This window comes from Aulostomus chinensis, chromosome 9 (assembly GCF_037954235.1).
Source record: "Aulostomus chinensis isolate RoL2024-O1b breed Wild chromosome 9, RoL_Achi_v1.0, whole genome shotgun sequence".
NCBI lineage: Eukaryota > Metazoa > Chordata > Actinopteri > Syngnathiformes > Aulostomidae > Aulostomus > Aulostomus chinensis.
Window position 1 is genome coordinate 24,391,855 of NC_141328.1, and position 25,345 is coordinate 24,417,199.

The 25,345-nt window shown below is 42.2% G+C and overlaps 1 protein-coding gene across 4 annotated transcripts in view; it reads right to left on the reverse strand.

The window, feature by feature from the left end:
* The window catches only part of LOC147256451 (forkhead box protein J3-like), a 64,590-nt gene that overhangs the window by 37,989 nt on the left and 1,256 nt on the right, over positions 1 to 25,345 (reverse strand). For 3 of the 4 annotated variants that reach the window (XM_086214439.1, XM_086214440.1, XM_086214437.1), the window contains exons 2-3: positions 16,126 to 16,249; positions 15,364 to 15,844 (exon numbers count right to left, since the gene is read on the reverse strand). In XM_086214439.1, coding sequence (XP_086070565.1) covers positions 15,364 to 15,729 — 366 coding nt within the window. In that variant the 5' untranslated portion in view covers positions 15,730 to 15,844; positions 16,126 to 16,249. The remainder of the gene's footprint in view (positions 1 to 15,363; positions 15,845 to 16,125; positions 16,250 to 25,345) is intronic. The other variant, XM_086214438.1, reaches the window with a different exon arrangement.

The following is a 25,345-nucleotide window of genomic DNA, read 5'->3' on the forward strand; positions in this document are numbered from 1 at the left end:
AAAAAATGGTGTTATACAGTGTGTCAAGGAGAAAGTGCTCTGGAAACTCAAGCTTGGGTGTTTTGGTCTTTATTTCAAAGGTCATGTATGATAGTGGTGGTTGTTATGTTTTTTTTTAAATAAAGGCAATATATTTGTTTTCAAAATTAGCGTTCTACCCTCATGTCGTCGTATTGGTATAAAATTGGTGCACAATCACATAGAAAGGGTCGACTTTCAGTCCAGCTCAAAAAAGTCACGACATCGGTTTCACGTATCGGCAATGTTTGATTTTCTCCGTCAGAGGAAATCCAAAATGGGTATCAAGCTGAAAAGTCCCATCTTGGTCGGGCCCTAATGTGGATTTAATGTTGTGATGCCTGAGTAATAAGTGGTCATTTACAGCAACATAGAGAAGCTTGTTACTGCTGTCGCCTCAGTAAGTCCCAGTGTGCTATAAATATTGGAAGTGTACAGCTGTACAGGTCATATACTGTCACTGGAGCCCTGTGGTGGGCGGCTCTGTTTATTTTAAAACTTGTATAAGAGGAAAAAAATGGACTCTGGTTGTTGCCATTGTCTTCGGGAGCATCATCAAGTCTGTTTTAGAATCAATCATAACTTGAACTATTATTATTATTATTTTGCATAAATCAGAATATGTACATATTGATGTTCAATCACAATAAGAATTGATGCACAGTAATTTGTTAATTTAACAACAGAAGATATGACCTGATGATCTCTGCATGCAGTTGAGAAAAAAGTGAATATACCAGTGTGGGTTATGATCCAAAAAGTTGCAATATATCAGCAAAAAAATTCTATATTCCTCCCGAAAATTCATTCTAATCCTGTTCCCACTGCAGGAAAGATGGGTGTGCTTATGTGGTCGGTACACTTCTGATATTTGCATATGAGGCTTTAGCCACTGAAGTCCTGAAGTATGAACAAAGTAACCTGATGTATGAACAAAATCCAGCTCTGTCAAACTTGTTGAAATACTAAACGGTGGCGGGTGCTTCTGCTGCGTGAAGTAGGGTGCAGGATCCTGGACTTGAGGAGGTTAGTTATATAAGGCGGCTTGATAAGCATGGCTGACTTCTTGACAAAATGCAATGTGATATAATGTGATGTGTGACAAAAAGTCCAGTTAGGGGGTGGGGGTGGGGTGGGGGGGGGGGGGCGTGCTTTTGGACGGAGAGAGAGGGGATGGGAGTGTACCACAGTGTGTTTTCATGTTTGGAAAGGTTGGATCAGCGACAGAGGAAGAAAAAAATTAGAGTGAAAAAAATGCAAAAAGTCAACAACAAAAAAATCGTAAAGTATGCAGATGAGGTTCAGGTCGAAGACAACAGGACTCTAATCCTTTGTTGTGTGTGCGTGTGTGTGTGTGTGTGTGTGTGTATTGCAAGGAAACAGGTCACACAGGGAATACTGAAGTTACACAAGTTAAATACAAAGGGATAACACAAGATGGCATTTCCTCTCAACTGAATTGAACAGTCTTGAATAGAGACGTTGCAAAAGCAAGGTGACTAAAAACCTGCCTAGCTCTAGCAAAATGCTCAACACTCGAGGAGGTTAAGTGCACCAGAATATCACAACTCAAATGTTATCTCTGGCGCTGCAAAGAGGACTTAACTCTTTATTACCCTGGAGAACTTTGCTGCGTACTCAAGGTTCCTCTGTCCCGTCAAGTTTGTACCTACAGTGTTCAGGGTTTGTTGGTGAAACGTTCAGTGATATTTTCTGCATGCAGCAACATTACTGCGTTACTGTTACAACTACTGAGAGCAACCTTGCAGATTTCAAGTCAAGTCAATCAGTAATGGAACAACAACACTTAAAAAAAAAAAAAAAGCACACACAAGACAGAACCCCCAAATGTAAAAGTGGCTAACATTACAGTACACTTGAGGTTGGAAGCCGTCTTTGCAAAATCTGCACACACTTGAATGTAAAATGAGCACTTTTTAAAATATAAAAAAACTCTCACTGATTACTGAGTCGGTGTTTGATAGATTATTGTGCAAAAAAAACCTTGCCTCGTGCGAAGAAAAACATAAAGCAGCTGAATAATGGCTGGATTTTGTTCTTAATCTAACCATTCAGGAATAACGCGCTGATTCACGTTAAAGAAAGACTCATGATACTTTTTTTCCCTCCCACCCTCAGTAAGTAATATGAAGAAGAAGAAAAAGAATTTGAAAGGATTAAATCGGAGCGTTAACTGGATGTAAATCAAAACTCAGACCAACAACGCTGAGAGTGGCCCTGATAGTGCAGATCTCGGTCATTTTCCGCTTTCCCAGCACCGGGCCATCCCTGGAGGAACGTCTGTGGAGAATCTGTAGGACGCAGAGCTTGAAACAGACAAGTAAAAGCAGAGGACACGTATACTAAAGGTCTATTGATAGTGTAGGGGGAAAAAAGGAAAAAGCTTCAGAAGAATCAAGTTTGAAAATCAATGTTAAAAAAATACACAATTGTGGGGGGGGGCAGCTGTTCAGTTGAGTTGGATTTTGCATGAAGAGGCAGAGTAATTTGTCATAAGGTCACTTCTGGCGTCAACTAGGTGGCGCTATACAACACACAATTGCATGTAATGTTGCTGTGCATCACATGAAGACATCATAGTGGAATTCTTATCTAAATCCAACAGTCTGCCAACGAATGCTAATTTCCTGAAACCACTAGGTGGCGCTATCACTACGTCTTCAGCGCAGGTTGTCGATGTCTTCAGGTCAGGACTCTCATTAAGCTTAGAAAACACCTGCCCCAAAAATGTATTGTAATCACATTACCGGTTTTTCTGTGGTCCACATTTGGAGAGAATCAGCCGCAAAGTTTCTGCGTAATCTTGCTGACAGGTAAACAAACAAACAAACAAAACTTGCCACAGAAAACATGACCTCTCTGGCAGAAGTAATGAAGCTGCGACAGAGGCTGGGAGTCTAGTTTGTGTCTGTGCAAATCCCGTTGAAACCTCGGCTCGACTGTGCGTTTACAAGGTCAAAGGGCAAAGGGTTTGCAGGTATTAACTTAAGGGGGGCCTGTGGGGTTTGATGTGCACACATAAATGCACACCCACACAGCAGTATTCAGGAGTCTCTCCCATGTCCTTCAGAATAAACGTGTTGTGGTGTTGGAGAGACCGAACAAGAGATAGAGAAAGGCAGAAAAGGAAAGAAGATACAGCATGAGGGGATATTTGGAGAGAAGAGAGATTTTATTAACTTTCAGCTGAACCCATCCGGTGCATGAAGAGAGGGTAAAATGTGATAAAGTTTGAAGGTAAGACAGAGGAGACGGAGCTGGGAGGAGGGAGGAAATAAAGAGTTGACTGCAGGAGGAGGAGGAGGAGTGTGAGGGTACGCACACATACGGACAGGTGTCTTAGATGTGAATGTCTCCTGGGTTCTGAGCATCATTGAGACACCTTATTATATCCTGATGGCGGCGGAGTGACAGACACTCGGCGGAAATGCACGACTGAATACAAGTCACTACTTCAAACTCCACATAATACATATTCATTGCATTTGATGGACCCCTCCCCCTACTCTCTTCATTCCCGCACTGAAGTGCTCCATACAAGTCATCTATACGATGAGAGGTGTGCATGTGTGTGTGTGTGTGTATGATTGTACAGTGTGTTTATAACCTGAATATGTGCCTGAAAGCTTGTGTGTCGTTGTGTATATTTCAGTATTCACTCAGTTTTGCTTGTGAGCGCATCTGCATATAAGTGTTGTCAAGTGTGTGTGTGTGTGTGTGTATGAGTGTGTGTGCCCCGTGACACGATGCAGTTATACTGCATTCTCCATCCAGGATGATGTACACAGTACAGATCAGCGTTTGCTCAACAACAAGCCTCCCTCACCTTTATTGGGCACAGATTGGTGAGGACAGAGCAGATTTACTAGAATACCTCAACAATCGGCATTAAGTACAACATCAGGTAAACTGGACACATTGCCTGACTGAATTCCAGGAGGAACCAGACCTGTAAACTTAATTATCTGTAAATTATCTTTATATATCTACCTCTTTGTCTTGTGTAGGCTTTGTAATGTCCTCAAATTCAACTGGAGTAGAAAAACATCATCACGGGTGATCCGAACAAGCGAGCGCTTCACACCTCACGCTCCAAGAATCCGTCCTACCACCTGGAATGAGGCATTGTTGAATGTCTTGAATGTCCAGTTTCTACTTCTCAACATCAGTGGTTGCTGTCGTCGTTTTTTAGTTCAGTGTGAATTTTCATCTTAAAAGCAGTGGTTGCAAACAAGTAGCCAAACAAAGAAGAGCCATCACACCAAAGAAGCCAAAAGCCAGTAGCGCTGATGTTGAACTCACATCTCCGCGGTGTTGTTCCTTCATGCACGAATTTAGTTTTGCACTTCCAACTCCAGAATTTACACTGTGGTAGATTGTAGTTATCGTCAGGCTAATCAGACCTGCTAGCAATGTGCTATCACTACATTCCTGGAGCAAGATTTCTCTGCCACGCATTAACAGGCAGCAGATGTAACCGACAGCATGACAACATTTTTCTGAATAATAAAAACCATTTTACTTAACTTACAGAACTGTCTGTGCTTAAGGGTTCAATGTGTGTTTACATTTTGTTCCGTATAGTAGAAAGACTTCTGAAGAGGCCTTTTAACTGTTCTTTCGGATACAAAAATTACATAATATTTTCCAACACAGGCGATAAAAGCTAACACACGGTATATACATGGTTATAAAATGGTATTCAACATAACTCCATACGTTCCTCATGTTCCATTGTTTATGCTCCCATTTCAATTTGCACCCAAAAAGTAAACCCTTTCTCAGAAAAGACAAAACAGCAACGACAAAAACACAATAGTTGGTATTTTTTAATGGGTCACAGACCGATCGGTTTATGAGTTTAGTCAGTAGAGATCCCTCGCGTCTCCTGAATCAAATTCCTTTTTTGTTTGTCTTGTCTTCTCTCATAACTCCACCATGTTCCCAGGTAGTTCAAGACAAAATTGGAAATAAAAGTCACTCTTACAACCCATCAGATGTGTGCCTCAACTCAGGGAAAACAGCAGTGAAACTAAACGAGGTCGCAGGGCAGTAGAAATGTCAAGGTCACGTTTCTGGACGACGAGTTTTTTGGAGCTGTTCGGGTCAGAGCCCGGCTCATGTTTACTGAAACTTGCGCCCGCGGGGCAAAGAAAATGCATCACATTTAAGAAGTGCAGGCCTGTGTGTGAACACTATTCTAACTGCGCAACCTCTGAACTGCGAGCTTCATCTGACACTTTCCGTGACTTTCAGTTACATTCATACCTTTGGGTACCAAATTTGGCAGCGGAGTCACCGCTAATGACGGTCTCAAACTTTTACAACTGAACTCGAGGATTTAATTGCAGGAGAGCTTATCTGGTTCAAATTTCTCTGGCACGACAGACGAACACACATCAAACACAGTGGGAAACTGTACACAGCATTATAGGAGAGCATTAGGAAAGCTTGGACTGCTTAAAATGAGACATCACAGGTGAGAGGTACAGAGGAAGATGGGGTAAACAACACTGCAGCAACACTGCAAGTGAAGCCTTCTGCAGCCAACTGTGGCGACGGAAGAGGTTGATGATGCATTATGGACTCACTGTAAGGCTCAGGTCGGAGTCTAACTCCTGTAACGGCGTCATTGCTAAATATACCTCAAAAGAGGGGCAGGGGAGTGAATGTGAGAGGCAGGTTTATGTCAAGCATCCCCGCAATCGTTAGAAAACATGCAATTTCACAATATCTAGACAAATGCAAATATTTAATAAAAGCCGAGCCCGTTTTGGAAATCTGTCTGAAGTCAGAGTCAAGCCTCAAGTCATAAATACCAAGTCAAGTCTTTTATCAATGTTAGTCTGGCAAGTCTCCTCAAATTTGGGATTCTGCTCTGATTCCAGTCAGGTCACGTGACTCCCACCCCAAACACAACCAGAGGACGATCAGAAATGCTTTAGTGGTTTGTGCATGTTTGACTGTTTGCGTTCAGAACAAAACTAAATCAGCAACAGCTGACGAGCCACAGTTTTAGGCCCTTTAATCCTTGGAGAAAACGCACGCATCCCACTGACTTTTCTCAGCTGACAATCACAGTGGCTCATATTTGTATGCAAAAACAAACACTACATACTAAAATCAACTGGTAGCAATTTGATCTGACTGGCTTTCACCTCAGAAAACCTTTAACTAGTACAAATCACCGCCTGCACCAAGAACCAGGATTCTTGATCAGAAATCAAATCCACTCTTTCTTCTATTCCATGAAAGTCAAACACCTCTGTTGCTATTTTGGAGTCCGACGAAAGATGGGCTCTTTTTTTGGGGATAGAATACCGGGGACGGACTAATAAGCTGTGATATAATTGTTGCATTCCAGAGTGCTCGGAAAACCAGCCTTAAGCCTATTATTAGCCATATGGAGTGAGAGCTACAGGCCTGGCTGGTTAGAGAGGGAGACGCGGTGCTGGATGGGTGCCAAATCCTTGAGGAGATAGCAAGAGAAATTCCTCCGTTTTAATTAAGAATTTAATACTGAGACTGCTATTAGTGATTAGTATGTAATTAAAAGCTCTAGCAGTGTTTCACATCCAAGTATAATTAATAGCTGCATGTATGTGTGTTATGTGCATATGCCTGTGAGTGTGTGTGTGTGTGTGTGTGTGTTTGTGTGCGTGTGAGTGCGCGCGCGCGTGGCGGGGGAAGCAACCTAAAAATGACTGCTGATAATCTCAATTTGTTCGTCAAAGGAAACTAACAGTTTTATATTAAAAGTATGTGCAGTGGAGGGAGGCGGCCTCTGGTATATATTGCCTCATTAGGAAATGTCATCACATGCAGAAGAAATCGGGGCTATGATTCTTTCACGGTTCACCTTTAACTCCTACCAGATTGAATCGGAGTGCAGTTGTACATCATCGGTTTCCTATAGCGGCATGATCAGAATGGAAGATTATTTCATCAGCTTTCTACATCCATGAATGTATCCAAAGATGATGGAGGTAGAAGAGCTGAGCTGTTCCTGCTGTGACGCTGACAAGAACCTCATGAGAGGCTAATTTTTATTAAAAGAATGCGACTGGCCCGGTAAAACATGAACCGCTGAGATGTTTCTTCTTTCAATAATACAGACCGAACGACACTCATTGTGGTTCAGTCTGTGGGACATCAAACGACAGACGCAAGGAATCTTTGCATGTGTCTGTCTGTATGAATGATATCTGTGGCTCATTATCTCAAGGGCGTCTGAGGGTCTAGGGTTTGTGTCAGAATTCCCCATTCAGAGCTCAAAACGGATCAAGCGCTCCTGTCTGGGACGGATACGCCCCACCCGCGGACGAAATCAAATCACACTGATATGATGGAATATTTAAATACTACATTTGTTGTGTCTTTTTCATCCCAGCCCTTCAGTAATTTATAGTCATAACTCAATATTTTTATTGATCATTGCACAAGGTTTACGTCAAGATGTGGATGTTAACCTGTTTTTTTTTTTTAAATCTTTGCAGAGCTAAAAAGCAAACGCTTGAAAAGCAAAAAAAAAAAGATGAAAATAAAAGAAAAAGCACCGCTTTTCAAGTCTGAACTTGGACTCTTGTCTCCTTCACACTCACTCACTCACTCACACACACACACACACACACACACACACACACACACACACACACACACAGTCCTTGCAGCAGTGTTGAGATCATGCGTGTGCATGTTAGATATGAATGTGTTGTGAGTGCCACGGTCCCAAAACAACCAACACTGCACTAGCATTCTACATCCTTTCATCATACTTGTACACCTGAGATGCACCAGTTAAGCTATGCACATCAAGAATATTTGTTATTTTTGAAGTTCAAAAAGGGATTTTGATTCAAATTGTTAAGTAAACGAACAGGTTTTAAAGTCAGGAAATCACTGTCAGCATAGAGGTTCGATTTGATTCACAGGGACTGTATTGCAGTATTTCAGCAACAGAATTCAAAGAGGGAGACCTTGACACCTGGCGTATGTGCACACACACAGGCATCAGCAGACTGGTCTAGCCAGAAATTTAGACTATGAATGTTGGGAGAAAACACTCCAGTACTTGTTCCTTGAGAAGTTTTTCATTTGAACTCATGTGAACAAATATCCAGAGAGACATTTTCTGCAGTTGCCCTCAGAAACACTCCCGGTTAAAGGAGTCTCACAGGTGAAAATCCGGTTTGTTTAGACTTACAGGGGATAAGTGTGATGCATTGACTGAACTCTAACTGTCCCATCTTTCCCATAATTACAGGTTAGGTGCAGCCAGGGGGGGAAAAAAAAGATCCTTTTTGTTTTTCCCTGAGTCGCTGCATCAGCCTTAAGTGTCGACTCTCAGTACACGGTGAGTATCCGGTGTCAGGTACAACTCTTATCTTGTACTGGGAGCTGCAAACATGCGTGCGATCACGACACGCTGTAGATGTAGAAGTATCTACAAACTCTGCACATTGTGTTCTCCACAGACAGTCAAAAACCTGAATCAAAGCAAGCGCAGCAGCAAAGTCTTAGTGCGAGTAAAGCCACATAATGACTCGCAGCATCAACCTCCCTCCATACGCCTAAGTACACTTGACACTGTGCACCGACCGCCACTGTTGCAGAGCTCCCATGGTGCAGGTGGAGAAGATGGGAGCCAGAATAATGGCCCAGCACTGATTCATATCAGGTGATCGTCTGTGACATGGAGCGTTCCGCCAAGGGCCAAAGGCCACGGTGGTAGCGATGCCCTTTATAACGTCACATTAGGCCTTGCTAATTCGCAGGTAATTAGCCTGGCTGCATGCAAGCTAGCTGGAGGCAAGGGGGTTGAGAGCAGCTTAGTCAGCACAGACTGCAACAAGCCATTTGGTGGAGGTACGGTCAAGACTGTAATGCTGGAGTGGTAAGTAACAGGAAAGCAGTTTAATATTTGGATGATCATGTCATGGTTATGTGAGCTTTGAATAACCGACGCTTCCCACCATTATCTTCAGCTGGAACAGAAAAGAATAGAATTCAGGCTGCCGCAGACACAAGTTATTGAAGCATATGTCTTTACAATGTCACAATAGCCTGATAAACACATGGTTCCCAAACACAAAACAATCTTTTTACAATTATATAAAGCTACTGAATATAGAAAATTCTCCATTAGTCGACCAGGACAAATGATCAATGCATAAACAACCGATAGCAGAAAAGGACACTTTAAGTACACTAAGTGAAAAACTAACACCAAACACTAAATCAGCACAAAAATGCAAGCAAATCAAGATATACAACATTTAAAAAAATAAGACAATAGAAGTTAGTTTCACCTACAGAGGAAAAGGCCTTTGAAAAGTGTTTTTTTTTTAAGCTTAGCATGTCTGAACATAGCATCTTATTCTTTGTGTCTGCTATGTAGATAAATAACCATATGTAGTGGACGCTTGTGCCAGACATAATGAAATATCCTCCTTGTATTCCTGAGATATCGCATTCCGGTGAGTGACAGTAACCTTGACCTTTGACCGCTAAAATCTTTTCAGTCGATCCTTGAGTCAACCTGGTACGTTTTTGCCAAATTTGAAGAAATTACCCGGAGGCATTACTGAAATATTGCATTAAAAGAGGATGGGATGGACAGATGGACGACCCAAAAGCATTATGCCTCCGGCCGCTATGGGAAGGCAGGTATAGCGCTTCCATTTTTGATAGTTTGAAATACCGATTTCATATTCTTGACATAAATGCGATAAACTGGCCCAAAAAGTAACAATAAGAATAATAAAACAGACATCAGGGTCTCTGGTTTGTTGTGGTCTCCCGCTGTGTACTGTGTTTCGAGCTGCGGTAAAGGTGGACTCGAAGGCCGCATGACTGGAAGGGACACGTGGGTGTGAAAGGGCAGCGAGGGGAGTGCAGAGGGCATGGGAAACTAGAGCAGTGCACGTTGTGGGGAGAGAGGCTGGTGGAGATAACATATGTGAGATAAAGCTGTTCCAAGGATGCATACTGGGATGATGCAGCCTGATGCAAAGCTGCCTGCATTCCTCTCCGGTGTATCCTTCGCTTCATAAACAAATGGTTTATGCATGCGTTTGCTGTTTCATTTCATGATTTTTTTTGGTTTTTGTTTTGTTACATATTCTAAGCCTCCTCCACAGATTCGGAGGAAGCTTACCATCCTTCCCCTCTCAGATGAGAAGAGTTCACCGTATTCATTTGCAGCTAAAAATCTCATGACCTTGGGAAGCGACATGATTAGAACAGCTAACTACAGCAGCAGTTTAATGCATTTTTAAGTGCGTGGATGCATGTGTAGATTCGTCACATGAATTAAGCCTGATTTCCAAGCATGTAAGCTGATGCATGTGTGTATATTATATATATATATATATATATATATATATATATATATATGGAGTGTATGTGTGTGTGTGTGTGTGTGTGCGCGACTGTGTGTTGTCCTGGTTTCAACTCTGCCGTTCCTGCACTCTCACATTATCATACAGAGCAGACGGCGCGCGTGTGCTGGGTAGTAAAACTCTCCTCAGCTCTCCCGACTGTCTCCTCTCTCTTCTCCACCCCCCCCCACCCCCCACAAACACCACCACCATCTCCTCTCCTGCTGAGCTCCCCATGTGTAATCTGTAGACTGCACACGTACACTGCCTACCTGAGCGGGAGTCTCTTGGTGGTGGGTGTACAAGCTTGTGTGTGTGGATGAGGATGACGGCAAACACGACGGACCACGTGTAAGGGGGGGAGGGGGGGGGGGGTTTGCCTTGAATTGGCGTATTCAGGAAACGTGTATTTCGACATGGTGTATGAGTGAGCCAACATTGTCTGGCAAACATGGCAGCCAGACGATCTGTGTGTCTGCATCCCACTGTGTACAGCTGACAGCAATCACCTGAACTGGAATGAACCAGACTTATGTAACTCCCCCCGTGATGGCCGGAGCTGGTATAAAACAAACCCCACTGTGTTGATTCAGGTCATCCAGGAAGCAACAGTTTACAGTCTTTTCCCAAAGACCACAACAAAAATGGAATCTTTGGAATACTGCTTTATTTGTTTCTTTAAATGCTTGTAATGTTTTCTTCCCTCTGCAGATGTAGACTTTGTACGAGACTGTCTATTTGGGTTCATTTAGCAGCTATTTAGTCCTGCATCAAATATCATTTTAGGTTTCAACATTAATACCTAGCCCGTTTATATTTACTCGATTTTTAGTTGACTTGTATTTCAGTCTTACCAGATACATGGAAAACTGAGTGAGTCTTGATTTGGTCGATGAAAACTGCTGACATTTCAGTGCAGCTTTGGCTGACTTTAGCCTTTTAGTCGTATCTTAGTCACAAAAAATTAGATCAGTCTAGTTTTAGTCAATGAAGACGGTTTTGTCCTCTACAGACTGAAATTTTAGTCTAGTTTGGTCGACTAAAACTAGACTCATTTAGTTTTCCATGTCTAAGTTAAGACTAAAACTCTCATGTCAACTAAAGCTAGACTAAAATTTCAGTCCATCTGAGCATTTTAGTCTTACCTTAGACATGGAAAACTAAATTAGTCTAGATTTAGTCGATGAAACCTGTTATTTTATTTTAGTCCTTGCTTAGCCACAGTAAAATAGTCGAGTCTAGTTTTCGTCTATGAAAACTGCTGACATTTTAGTCTAGTTTTAGTTAACTTGGGGGTTTTTAGTGTAGGCTTAGTAAAAAAAAAAAATAGTAGAGTCTAATTTTAATCTATACCACTATTAATCTAGTCTAGTTTTAGTTGACTTGAGCATTTTCATCCTGGCTTACACATAGAAAACTAGTTTATTTTTAGTTGATGAAGACTATTGACATTATAATCTAGTTTTAGTTTACTTGAGCATTTTAGTGTGATCTCAGTTGTAGAAAATGAGTCTACTCTACCTTTAGTCGATGAAAATTGACCTTGATGGTCTTGCACTGTGCATCAAATTAAACTTGAAGACACAAGAAAGAAAATCTTCAAAATTTTTCAAATTTAGAATCTGTTTTTTAATCTAAATAACCAACTAAAAAGTGTTAAAGTGGCTAAAATAGCCTCCTGTATGAATGTGTCTCTTCAGATTGTTGTGGTTTCTTTCAGTCTTTTGTCAAGAAAAGAAATAGGTTTTAATCTCATTTTAGTTGACAAACATTTTTACCTTTACTAAAAGGGTGACGCCATGGGTGCCATTTGCTGGTTTAGCTGACTGAGCAAGCTCAGCGAAAACTATGAGACCAGGAATCTGGTTTAAGGGTGGAGCAACAACCGATTACACTTTGGGACAGTTGTATTTCACCGATAAAAATACACCTTTTATTATTATTATTATCATGGAGGTCACCTTGGCATAGACAGGCGCTCTCCCAGTGCCCTGCAGTAAATCTAGTTTTCTCTAACGTACCGTCTATTTCTCTTACTTGGTACTTTCCTTTCAACAGAAATAAAAAAGGGGGGTTAATCAGAGGGAGATTTTGTTAGAGAATGTAAGTCGAAAAAAACGTTTTCTGTCAAAAGCACTTTCACTAGCACAAAAACTCTGTGTACATTGTTTACGTGGCAATGACCTTAAATGGAAAGCAGCACAACTCAGGGTTACATTTCTTGCTATAAAATCCCTGTATTGATATCAAGGACGAATGTCGGAACACATGGAATAAAACTGCCATCAGTATAGAGCTTTAATGATGCCGCTAGAATGCAGCCGCATGCACAAACCAGTGAATATCGAGGTGTAATTACAGGATACTAAAACATTCTGGCACCCAAATACACCCGGAAAAAGAAGGCAGTCATAAGCTACAGTGAAAGAAAGCCTGAATGGTCTCAGTAACCCCTATCCTCTCCCTCTGAGCTGAAAACTAATTGAGAGAATCCGACATGCAGGTAAGAAGCTCTGCCAACACAACCTGGCTTGTATCGTAACCTTTTTGTCTCCGTTTCTGGCATGCATCTCCGCTCAGGGAATGGTGTGTTGAAGATTATAGACGGGGGAACAAACACGGGTTTGTGAAAGGGAGAGAAGAAGGGAGACGTGTGAATACGAGGGAGAGAAGGAGACATGGGGAGTGGTGGAGTGCATGTGCTTGGGAGATGAAGATAGAAAGTGGAAGAGAGAGAAATAATGAGAGAAGAGGAAAAATGTTCCCATTCTGAGGAAGATGAATTAGTTGATAGTTTGCAGACAGCCTTTTCAATGTGTCAGTGGAAGGACTATATCCATCCCCTTCTTCGCTAATAAGGTAGAGAATCCCCAAGACACAAGCGTGAGGATCTATTCATTTGTCTCAAATAACACAGCCACCTCTCTGCTCATATTAGCCAGGATTTGCACAGCTACATTTACATAAGGATTTAATAATGCTGTCTGAATGAGACGAAATGCATCTGTCAATCACTCCTGGTTCACTAAAAGGTTTCTGTGCTCTTCAAGGCAACTACTGGAGCACGGTTGTGTATTTTGAGTGACAGTGTTGCATTTAATGACATTTGAAACCGCCATTAAATCTGCTGACAAATCAGGAATCTTTCAAATCCCTTACTCAGCACTTGTGAGTTCTACATTAAAAAGTAACGCTTGGTGCACCATCGAGGATGTTCAAAATCACAACTGAATTTGAAAACATGGGGGAGACCACAGAGATTTGAAAGTGATTTTTAACATTTAATTGGACAGAATGCGCCCACCAGATCCAACGGAGGTACCCCCCCCCCAAACACACACACACACACACACACACACACACACACACACACACACACACACACACACACACACACACACACACACACACACTTTGAGCTCATCTTAAAAGATTTCAGACACCAGGAATTTGGGATATCACAGAAACCGTGTCATAGCAGATAGTGGTCATTCACTGGTTTATGCATATCAGCTAACAAAGGGCTGAAGCTTGGGAAGGAGTGAGCTTAGATAGTTTACAGCTGGAGGTGAGCAGGAAATAAACTTTTATTATTGGTCTTAAGTGTGGACAGAGCTAGCTACTGCTACAGGCTAAGGTTACGTACTCAAGGAAACACAGCATCTGGCTGCTGATACTTCGTAGTCAGCTTGCTCTCATTACATATTCCAAAATCATGCTCGGTGTTAAATTGCTGTACATTATAGAATGTGAAAAGAGCGGGGAAACGATCCCCGATCAAGTTTGGAACGTTAAGATTGTGTCTGTAAACCTACAGCATCATTTGGCCAGATAATATGTGCAGAAAAGCCTCAAATTATGGAGATCTGAACGCAATGGTTAAGACCCCTAAATTGGTTCCATTCTCCTGTGGTACCCATCCATCCACCCAAACCCATAATCACTTTTTTTCCACTGAAAACAATGTTCCCGTTCATCTAGCGGCATTGCTAATTATTTCTGGTTGAAATCTCGACATTTTACCACATGGTACTTGAACTACTCGGCGTGTCTTCCCTCTACAGGTGGAAACTGCTATTGCAGCTGAGGGATGCTACTGGCTACTGGCGCCAGCTGACACAGCAGAATCAGTCAACACAGTGAAACCAGCGGCTTGAAGGCAGGAATCCACCTCGCACAGCTTCTCTGATGACTGACATACTTGTGGGTTTCGTTGATATTCAACAGTGACTGTGAACGTTCAGTCGCTGATGAATAAATTATCGGCGCATGTGCACTGGGTCTCCTTGTGATGATGAAATTTACATCATCCCCTGCACCTGTAAACAGTAGCTTAACAGCTAACTGTCATGGGAAAATGATATACTACGAAAGGGAACGGCAATACAACAGCTCAACCGCTCCAAGCGACACGTCCGCTTCTCTGGATCCTGGAGGGGGAAAGTTCTTAATCTCAAAATAAGCGAACGTATGACTCTTTGTTATTCAGCGGCCAGATCAGTGAGCACCTCACACACTCTCACCCTCACCTGGCCTGCTCTCGTCCTCAGCCCCTCACAGCACTGTCTTATTTTTTTAAACGTTTTTCAAAATGATGCAGAGGTGGATTCAGGCTCAGACCTCAGCTGCAGATTCAACTGCGATGTGTCATCATAACCTTTTGCTGAGTACGAATGTGGAAGCACTTGATTGGCTACACCCTGAAAAATAACCAAAGTTCTGTGTTATGAAATAAAACACAGGACAAAGAGGCGACATCTCCTTACTTTTCAAGATCATCAGTGATTAATTTGATCAGCGCTAATTACTGATATGAAACGGACCTGAAATTTTGACAACACATTACAACTTCTTCTTGACCTGAAAAACCAGATTTGAACGAAAGGAAAGTTTTGCGCTTTGCGCTCTGCTTGATCAAATATTAACTTTGTTTGTCTCCTCTTACCTTCCAGCCGCTGCCAGCCTCTCGGTAGTAAGGGAAGTTGTCACAGATCCACTGGTAGATCTCACTGAGGGTCATCCGTTTGCGCGGTGAGCCGTTGATTGCGAAGGTGATGAGGCTTGCGTAGCTGTATGGTGGTTTACCGTCTCTGTGCTGTGCAGTTTCTTCCTGGTCCAGTGTTGTTCCTGGGTCCAAGTGGGTGATTTTCTTTCCAGGCACGTGCCCATGGTGGTGACCGTGGTGGTGGTGGTGGTGTCCGTGGTGATAGGCGTGGTGGTGTCCCGCGTCTGTCTTCTGGATGGCCGCCCTCATGCTGAGCTGGGGCAGCCAGTCCATGGAGGTCAGGCTGCTCTCCAGCTCAGAGGTCATGGTGCTTGTTAGTCGAGGAGGTCGGAGGAAAGGATGAGCAGCTCAGCGACGTGGCGTATGGAGGCTCTCCTGCTGGCTCAGTGGATGGGCGCTGTGCAGCCGCCTTGGCTCAAGTCTGGAAGAGCAGAAGTTTTGTTTACTACGCCTATTCATCTCAGAAGAAAGTCCACTTGGCAGAGACACATAGATGTTAACTTGCACATTATTTCCACACAAATTGTGTGGCTGACTGCAAAACATTGTATAATGGAAAACTAAATATTTTGACATGTTCATCATTTGGTCTTTAACACTGTACAAAAAAGGATTGGTGATGTAAGACAAAGCAATTACATTCTACTGATTACACAGTGAGAGGCAGAGCAACATGGGGGACTAGGTAATAAAAGGTCTTACTCTTCCCATGCCTTTCCATCTTGCTTTGGGCCAAAGCATCTGGGGAAGTCACCAAAGTGAAAGGTAGAGTCCTCCCCTCGCGCATGTTCACAAGTTCTTCATTTAGCCACTGCAATGGCTGCTGCTGCAACGCACAAACACAAAACCACACAAGACGATGAGCTCGCTCTGCCAGCCAGCCTTCATAAGATATTAATATCGTGCAACCGCTCAACTGGCCTCGGCATCTGTCCAACCCGATTAAAAACTCTTCTCTGTTTCTCTCTCTGTGTTCTGTCTATCTGGATTGCCTCTCACTCTCGTTCGCTCCAAAGTGGAAATGGCAATTGGATCTGCAGAGTGACTAAAAGCTGGGGAATTGTTTTCACAAGTGCCTGCCAAATGGGGGGAACAGCTCGGGAGGAATTCCAACCCTCTAGAGGAGCTGAAAGGCTCGTCCCATTTCCCTCTCATGTGTAACCCCCCCACACTGTGTTCCCATTCTCTGACTCTCGACGTGCCTCACTCTACTGTCAAGTCCATGCCCACCCACATCACCCCCCCCCCCACATGAGATTCTCCTCCGACAGACACAAACAATGAAATAAAAAAAAAAAAACAACTCAAGAAGTCTGGACATTTTAATTTGATAGCTTTCTTTTACACACTTGAAAATGTTGAAACTGGAGGAGAGAATGTGGTTTTCAGTGGTGGAGGCCTTTGCAAATAGTTTTAGTCTGATTCAGGACAAAGCGAAGACAACCTTTTGTACTTCGCTCAGTCACAGAACCTTTGTAAATTTGTCACTACTGGACTGAGAATGTCATGTTAACGGTTACTCATCATCGCTGGAGTGAACATCTAACATTCAGATTCACTGATTCAACAAAGAAAATTGTCTTGTTTTTTGCTTTTGGAGGACAAAAATCCGACATTCTGGGATATGCAGGTGAAGCAATGAGTTTTGCAGAAGAGCTGGATTCAGTGTGGGCCAATAGATCAAATAGAGTGCTGCCAGCAGTTAACAATGCCTGGATAGATTTAGCTTCCTTAGAATAAAGAAATCTACAGCTACACCTTTATCTTGCATCCCATACAGTAACCTTCATGTGTCCTTCAACAACAAAGAGCCCACTGGCCCACGCATTTTCCATTCATGTTCTCTGTATATGATCAAGGTTGGAGAACTCTACGAGCCCGTCTACTGAGGGGAACACAAACCCTTTGTCTGTCTTTCTATCAATTCCCCCGGAGAGCCAATATACCAGGAAGAAGAAGGGAAATACTCGGCTCCTGCAAAAATCTTGTTAATTACAAGTAAAAGAAAACAAATGTTTAGCAGCAGACTCATCAAGCCAAACAAGCCAGGCAGTGGGACTGGGGGAAGGAAAGCAGAGATATGCCCGATGAGGCCTCTCTCCTTCTGCTGCACATCACCACCCCCATCTCTTCCTCAAGGCCCTGCCACTGTGGGAGAAACCATAGCTGCACCCCCTTCAACTCTTCCAAACCCCCACCCCCAAATCCCAGGAAGCCATCTTAATTGGTGCACCTTTTTTTTTTTTTTTTTTTTCCTTCTGCAATCGCTGAAGGGAAGGTAGCATTGCTAGTTGTGGTGGTGGTGGGTAGGTGGGGATGGGGGTGGTGACACACAAGACACAGAACAACAAGTACTTATTTTCCCCTCATTAAAAAAGAGGCTCAAGCTGCAAATCAGCCTGCCACAAGTCCTGACCCGCTGTGCTGCCGTGGCTGTTGTTGCTGAGAAGTTTGGGAGCGTGGGCTGGCTGCACGGCGGCGCTGTAGCTTCGCACCGCTAGTCTGATGAGGCGTTGGGATGATGAGTAATAGAGGAGAGCAGGGAAAGGAAAGGGGGGGGGGCATGACTTGGCTTCTGGGGAGAGAGGGGCCCTGCTGGGTGGGTAGACGTAACCAATTACCTAGTCAACTCACTCAACTGGTCCCACAGTGAGTGGCTAACCTCAACACTGTGCCTTTTGTCTCTGATATCTGCTGTGTTTCACATCAGCCTCAGAGGCTCGCGCAGTATCAGGGGAGAAAAATGATCACCGCAGAGAAGACGGCTTACAATGCATCTCTGCTTATCTGCAGGCTATCAGTTTACTATACAACTTGTTTTCTATTATATGCATAAATGCGCAAACTGTTTGGGAACCACCATGACAAGACGCTCCAATATTATTTCCGAAAAAACAGTCAAAAACAGAAAAAAGAAAAACCTCTACAGTATTAAAAGCATGATTGGTCAAATTCACCTACTTATATATCCTGAAAAAGTATTTTTCTCTTCTTTTTTTTCCAGCCACCTCCAGTTCAGTGTTACTCACACCAAAAATAAATCTGTGACAAAATAAATGTCTCTTTCAAATGGCAAATCAAGTCAAGGTTTTCATCTACAATTGCCTCAGCTTCCAAAATATATAAATCATGTTTTAAGATGAAATAAGTCTTTTAGGACAACTCACATCCCAAACAAAAGCACAGCAGCGAAACGGCTTTCTTCCCACAAGAGGTATCATATCGAACCATGAAACAACCAAACTGCTCCATACATAACACAAGCCTCAATATGCATGTCAAATGCAACTTTTTTATGGTTCCACAAGGAAGCAAAATACATATCAGATTGTGTTTATCTGCTGCACATGCACAGGTGGCTTATTAGCTCGTTAGCTCCAGCCCCCAGTAAGTTGTTGACTAGCTCCTAGTGAATATTCGATGCTAGTTCTGCTGAAGATGACCCTTCCTTGACTACGGGTCAGACGCTGGAATTACAACATAATGTCAATGCTGGATTCGGTTATTTACCTTAGGCTGACATACAGTGTCTGGGGTCTGGGGGAAAAAAAAAAGAAGAATTAAAAAAAAGAAAGAAAGTCCAAACTGATCTAAAATCTGTGATATGAACAGAACCAAGAATTTTGTGAACCGCTCCACTCCTACTTCAAACATGTTGAAGCTGCATAAGAAATGATTGATATAAAATGGCAAACGTGGGGAAAAAAAAACTCAAATTTTGCAGTAAAACATTTATGCACTTGCTTGAGGTGATATTTGCACTTTTCAAAGACTGAATGGATAAAACCGCTGCTGGAAACCCATTGTTCTGCTCACACTGCCGGCATCTTCCCAGATGTTCCAAAACTTCATCTTTCTCTCTGGAGAACATTCAACATGGCCGATACTTTCTTTCTCAAAAGAACAAGTAAAAAAAAAATTGACCATCTGAAAGTAATTCCTCAAGACCTCTCTGTAGTTTGTCACAATAGACGGCCAAGATCAAGTCTTCATCTGCTCTGTCGTATGAATGTAGATTGTTGCCTCTACTGCCATCTTCAGACAGAAATGTGCAATGCGGTCTAGTTTATTCACACCAAACCAGTTGATAGAAACGCACCCAGTTCATGTTTCCTTTTTTGCAAAATTTCCAAAGATCACTTCAAATGTGCTTGACAATTAAAAGGAACCCTGGAACTTGCCAGTTTAGACTTGCTGGAACTGGACGAGACAGCGTATCGTTCCCATAGCAACAATTTCCTGCAAAATTTCTCCTGAAATTTACACCCATCTCATTGTGAATATGTGCTTTAAACTGGCCTTAAGACACCTTAAAATACCATAACTACTATAACAGAGTTAAAGCTGAAACTATAATTCTGTTATTATGTTGTTGCAGGTCATGAGAGAACTAATTGTATTTGTGTAGTTGGAGTTCCTGCAGTTCACCTACAAATGCAACTCACAGGCGCAAAGCCCAAAAGATTGAACTCTGTAACTCTGTATGTGAGCTGGAAACATCAAATATTTTATTGACCGGGCGCAATTCAAAGAGCTGCAGTTGACTTGAAACAAAGGCAGAGAACAGAGGACATTCTGGCAGACGATCTCACCCAACAAGATTAGATGCTACGAGTGAGCTTGGGAGCAAACATTTTCAGACAAAACTTGGCGAATATTAGTCGGGTATTAAAAGAGGTTCATAATTTGGCAGATAGCAAAATCATCTCTTATTTCTACATGTCAAAAGTTAACTTTTGCAACTTGTGAGATATTTTGATGGAAATTCTAGCAAAAAAACAAATAAGTAAATCAAGCATTGATGAAAAAAGAAGAGCAAGGGTTTGGACATTTATGAAGACGAAATCTTCCTTCACCAGAGATTTTAAATACTTTACCCTCCACACTTTCATGACGGGGAATATTGTCCCTTTAAAAGAGTTGAGGGCCTGTGAGTGATTGAATGCATTCACCCATTAGACTTTGTAGCTGTGATGCACTCACTCAGCTGTATGCATCACTAACAGCCAACAGTCCCCCGCTGCTAGCAGGCTTTTAGACTGAGAGGCTTTACAGTTCTGCATTTTAATAGAGAACTTTGAATGGAGTGACGGGGGATGGGTGAGAGAAGAGGGGGGGGGGGAGCCAAAGGAAAGAGGCATCAAAATATTTTCAGAGGAAAATGAAGTAATGACAAAATACCCACCCGGAGCGTGTCAAGCAGAGGGGGTTTCTGGGAAGGACTGCCTTGGCAAGGGTAGGGCTAATGTGTCAAAAGAAAGCCTGTAAGCATACTGAGCGCTGCCATGTCTAGGAGTGTGGGCCATTCACGGCAAGGAGGAAAAGGTCCAAAAGGCAGTATTGAACATCTTAATTACTCTCTGCTCCAGCGCCAGAAAACATAACCCTGAAAAGGTTCAATCATAAGATATCAAGGCAAATCAGCTGCCCTTATGGTGGTGGCTGGGTGAAGCAATTATCATTTGTCTACTTCATTCTCAAAGAAGACCAGGAGAAGCATTGATGTACTTTCAAGCTCAGATGCACTTGGAGGTGTCAGACAAATGAATGCTTGAAAAGGGGTGTGTGTGTGTGTGTGTGTGTGTGTATAAAATAAGTAATACAGTGCAAGGTCATGGAAAAAAAAAAACTGAAAAAAAAAGACAAAACACTTTCATCAGCGATTTCTGAGAAATGTCTGGCCCGTGTCAGTTGAGTCAATCCAGTGGAATCTCAAACGAAATATTTTTCATTTCCCTCAGGTTTGAAAGAAAATATGATTGAAAGAAGGGCATAAAAAAAACTAGTGGTTTCCCCTTAATCCCCGGAAGGCCTAGAATAAAACATTTAACACACTAAGCCCACACAGAACACAACACCTGCAAACATCTGCCAAGGTAGAGGGAGTTAGCGACCCAGAAGACTTACCACTGCAGACGAAGAAGCTATCTCAATTCAAGATTTCGACAACGGAAAAGTTAAAAAGGCATATTTTGTCATAAATAAAACATAGGAATGCAGCATTTCACTAAACTCCCCCAACGAATGGTCCCAAGAGAGAGATGGGATGCTGTTTGTGAACTCATGCTTTGCACAGTAAAGGGGGCTATAGCACTGCGTCACCACGACTCAAGCTACATTCCCAGATCCAGCTCTATTCAGTGAGGAGTACTCCTCTTTAAAAATTCATTAATTTACAGCAAAAATAGATTAAAGCGCTCAACTGCACCAACCTAAAAAGTTTGGCTTGTGAATAGCATTAATAATGGAAGCAAGCATCCAGAACCTAGAGGCCCTGGCTCGCAGGCGTAGCTCGGATTTTGTTGCGCTTTATAATGGAGAGTCATTTACATTTTTTAGAAGTAATACAGCTTTTTGATGGTTGTTTATAATTACATTGTTTTACATGCAAATTGCCTAACAATTGTTACTCATTAAAACATAAGCAGGAGAGTGCAACAACAGTCTGAGCTCGTGTAGGTTTTCCATCAGGTTCACAGTGAAAAGCTTCGCCCTGAACCCTCGTCATTGGCTGCACCGCCGCCGAGTTCAATCCAAATGAGAGCCCTTTAAAAGTGATCATCCCTTATCTCCTCTTTCCCATCTTTCTCTTTCAAATCATAGCCTTGCTTTCCTAACAGAATCAAAGAGGATTTTGACAAGATAAAAGGATTTGCTGCATTTGAATTCAAATTATGTGTACTTTCCTGGGGACGAGACAGAAAGCACAGTGGCTGGGGACACTTAGAGAACTTAAAGGTACTTAAAAAGAGAGGAAGTTTGCTCTAATGCATTGTCAGATGGATAATAGGGGAGCCTGCAGCGGTACAGTATGAAGCTAAATTAACATCGAAAGCTGCGGACACTCATAAAGTGAAGGTAGGAATCACAAGCTCCATTTACACTGAAGGCCCTTCATCACTAGCCAAGAAACCTGCTAACACCTGCTAACGTCTGGTTTTGAAGTATCGCGCCACATTTCAGGAGCGATACTTTGTCCTGTCCCTAACGCGAGGCAATCTGCTCATCACCCGTCGCAGCAGCTGCCTGTGGACATTCCAGACTCGACTAGTAAAAATAAGCGACTTGTGTGTGGCGTCGCTCAAAGTTAAAGTGTACTTTAACTCACCGGTTTGCCTGCAGTTACTTTTTTTTTTTTTTTCTCCTGTCCGTCTCACCACAAATCGCCAAAGTTCACTGACATTCCATCACCTCTGATCGATCACTTTTCCTGTAGGCATTTTTGAGAGTAGTTAGTTTCATATTGGTACACATATTAGCCTGAGAGTAGATATTTATACATCCTTCCAGTTGCAGAGGTCTCGAAGTTGCATCTAATATCAGGTCATTTGGTTTTCGCGATGTGATGATTCAGGCAAGCGATCACTGAGGCGACATGAAGGTTGTGTAAATGACATGACAACTCTGTAACACTGCAGCGGCCTGATGATTAGGGGACTGGAGTCCAGGCGAATATGGAGGTGTTCAGGGACGACATCAGTCTGTGCAGCTGAGAGTGTAGGTGTTCGCTAAAAGGATACTTAGCATGATTTTTCTGAAGTTGACGAATCCCTCCAAGGTTGAACATAGATTCTGTTAATGGCAGCGATATGAAAAGCCTCCTGTATAGTCTTTAGAATTATGAGCTTTACAAAGACTGAATATCATGTGCACTTAAACACACATCTGAAAGACAATATTTAACTCACAAAACCTGCTAGAATGTCTGGTAGGTAAGTGAACTACTGGGCTTACCTTTTTATTAGTGACAAAATAAGATTATTTGCCGATAAACCAGTATTGGTGCAACTGATTTTGGCTGACAGTTAATATTCACAATACAAAGACATGTGATGTATACTGAAAAACATATTTAAACATCAGGAATGTTAAAAACTGTTTCTCTGTTTCCAATACATCTGGAAAAGCCAGTACATTAAAAATGTACTGCATTGTTTCGTCAGCCAAAATAACAGGTGATGAGCAAAGGTATGAAACCAATTCTGATGCAGTAAAAAAAAAAAAAAAAGGACCAATATCTGCCGATACCGATGTTGTGTCACAAACACAACGTTTCTGGTTAATATTGTGAATAGAGTGTGATACAATTATAAGAAATCTCTCCCATACTGAGTGAGTACACACCAACAAATCTAATACTTCGTGATGTACTTGCTCTAAAACGGGACCCTGCTACTTCCCAGTCAGCTCAGGCGTCTCGTACTAATATTACAGTACAGACTGGAAATCATTTCTTCTTCTACTCTAAAAAAAAAAAACCCAAAACAAAATAGCCTGCACAGGAAGTGTTGCTGTGCTCCACCAGCAACTGTTTTAGAGCAGCAAAGAAGAACTGATTGATCGGAAAGAGTCGGCAAAATATCAGCATTGTGTCAATTAAAAAAAAAAAAAAATTTAAAAAATTCCACCGAGGAAAACATGTGTTGCATCAAGGGTTTGGTTTTGAAGGCGACTGTCAAAGTAGAAGCTCAAACTAATTGTATGACCTCATCCTCTGGAAGTATTTGTATGTTTTACAAAGACTTGAACCGGAACCAGGTCAAACAAAAATGATGACATCATATCTTCTTGTTTGCACTACAAAATTATCGGCCCATACTTGAGTTTGTGTACCAGAATGGTATCTGGAAGGGAAAGAAGTGGTACTGGAACATCTCTAATTGAGATCATGATTATTACTCATTGAATTTGGAAGCGTCACGTGTGCTCGACGCTTGTTGTTCCTCATCAAACATCTTGAAACCAAAGAGTTTCCAAAGGGCTGGAGTTTTTTTTGGTTGTTTTTTTTTTTTTTTTTTTTTTTTTTTTCAACCACAGCCTCCTTTTCCTTCATCTTGACTCTGGCTGAACCAAACATGCCACAGCCAGGCTGAGCAACAGATTTTTTTCCCCCGTATATAAATAAATAAAATCATTGCGAAAGTGAATCAAAAACATTAACGAAAGCAAATTTCAATTATCGCCACGATCTAAATCTCTGTAAGAAAAAAAAAAAAAAGAAAACTTTACCTGAAAAGTTACTTTCCCAGCCCTACGAGAGGATATGACGCCCATGAACTTGAAATGTGAAAACGATCTGTATTTTTTTTTTTTTTTTTAATGGAGTCTCAACAATAGCGTGTTCTCTCAGGGTCTTAACTCTGACATGTTTTAATGGGGGGGGGGGGGCAAATCATTCCTGGCACTTGTTGTGAAGTCACATAAAACGAATATATTAGGATTCCTAATGAATATTCAGAGAGACATAAAATCTTGACAGCCATAACTGATTCAAATGGCGGCATATGGAGTTCATCTTTATCAAAGAAAGTCAAACGCTTGTAGTGTATCCACAAATATCCCATAATTCAACTTTCTAAAAGTCCCTTCTACACTCAGCGCTGCATTTGCTGACATTGACGATAATTACAACGACCTTTCCGATGATAAAACACAAATCAGCAGAACATTATGAGGGTTCCTTCTCTCCGCGTTTCATGCGATTCTGCATAACGTTTTAATGAGGCATTTAGGGGTCTATGAGTGATCTACTGAGAAAGTCTACAATGGCAATCAGCAGTGAGTGTGGCAGCTGTTCAGCAATTAAAAAGCCAAATTACCCTCAATCAACACCATTTACAAGCGCAAGTACATCTCAGAGCAAATAATGATGAGGGGGATCTGTTCAGACAGCTCTCATCTTGATAGGAATTAGAGGCGCATCCAAATCAGGAGCAGGGTACTCCACGCACGCACGCACACACACACACACGCACGCACGCACGCACACCTCCTCTTCGGTGTGTGTTTTTGGAGAGATGAAACTGTAGGCTGCAACATGATGAAAGATAATGACTCTTCCACAGATAGTTGTTGTCCAAGGTAAAAGGTCTCTTTGTGGAAGAAAAGCTGATGCATTTGAGGCAGCCGAGGAATCTATAGT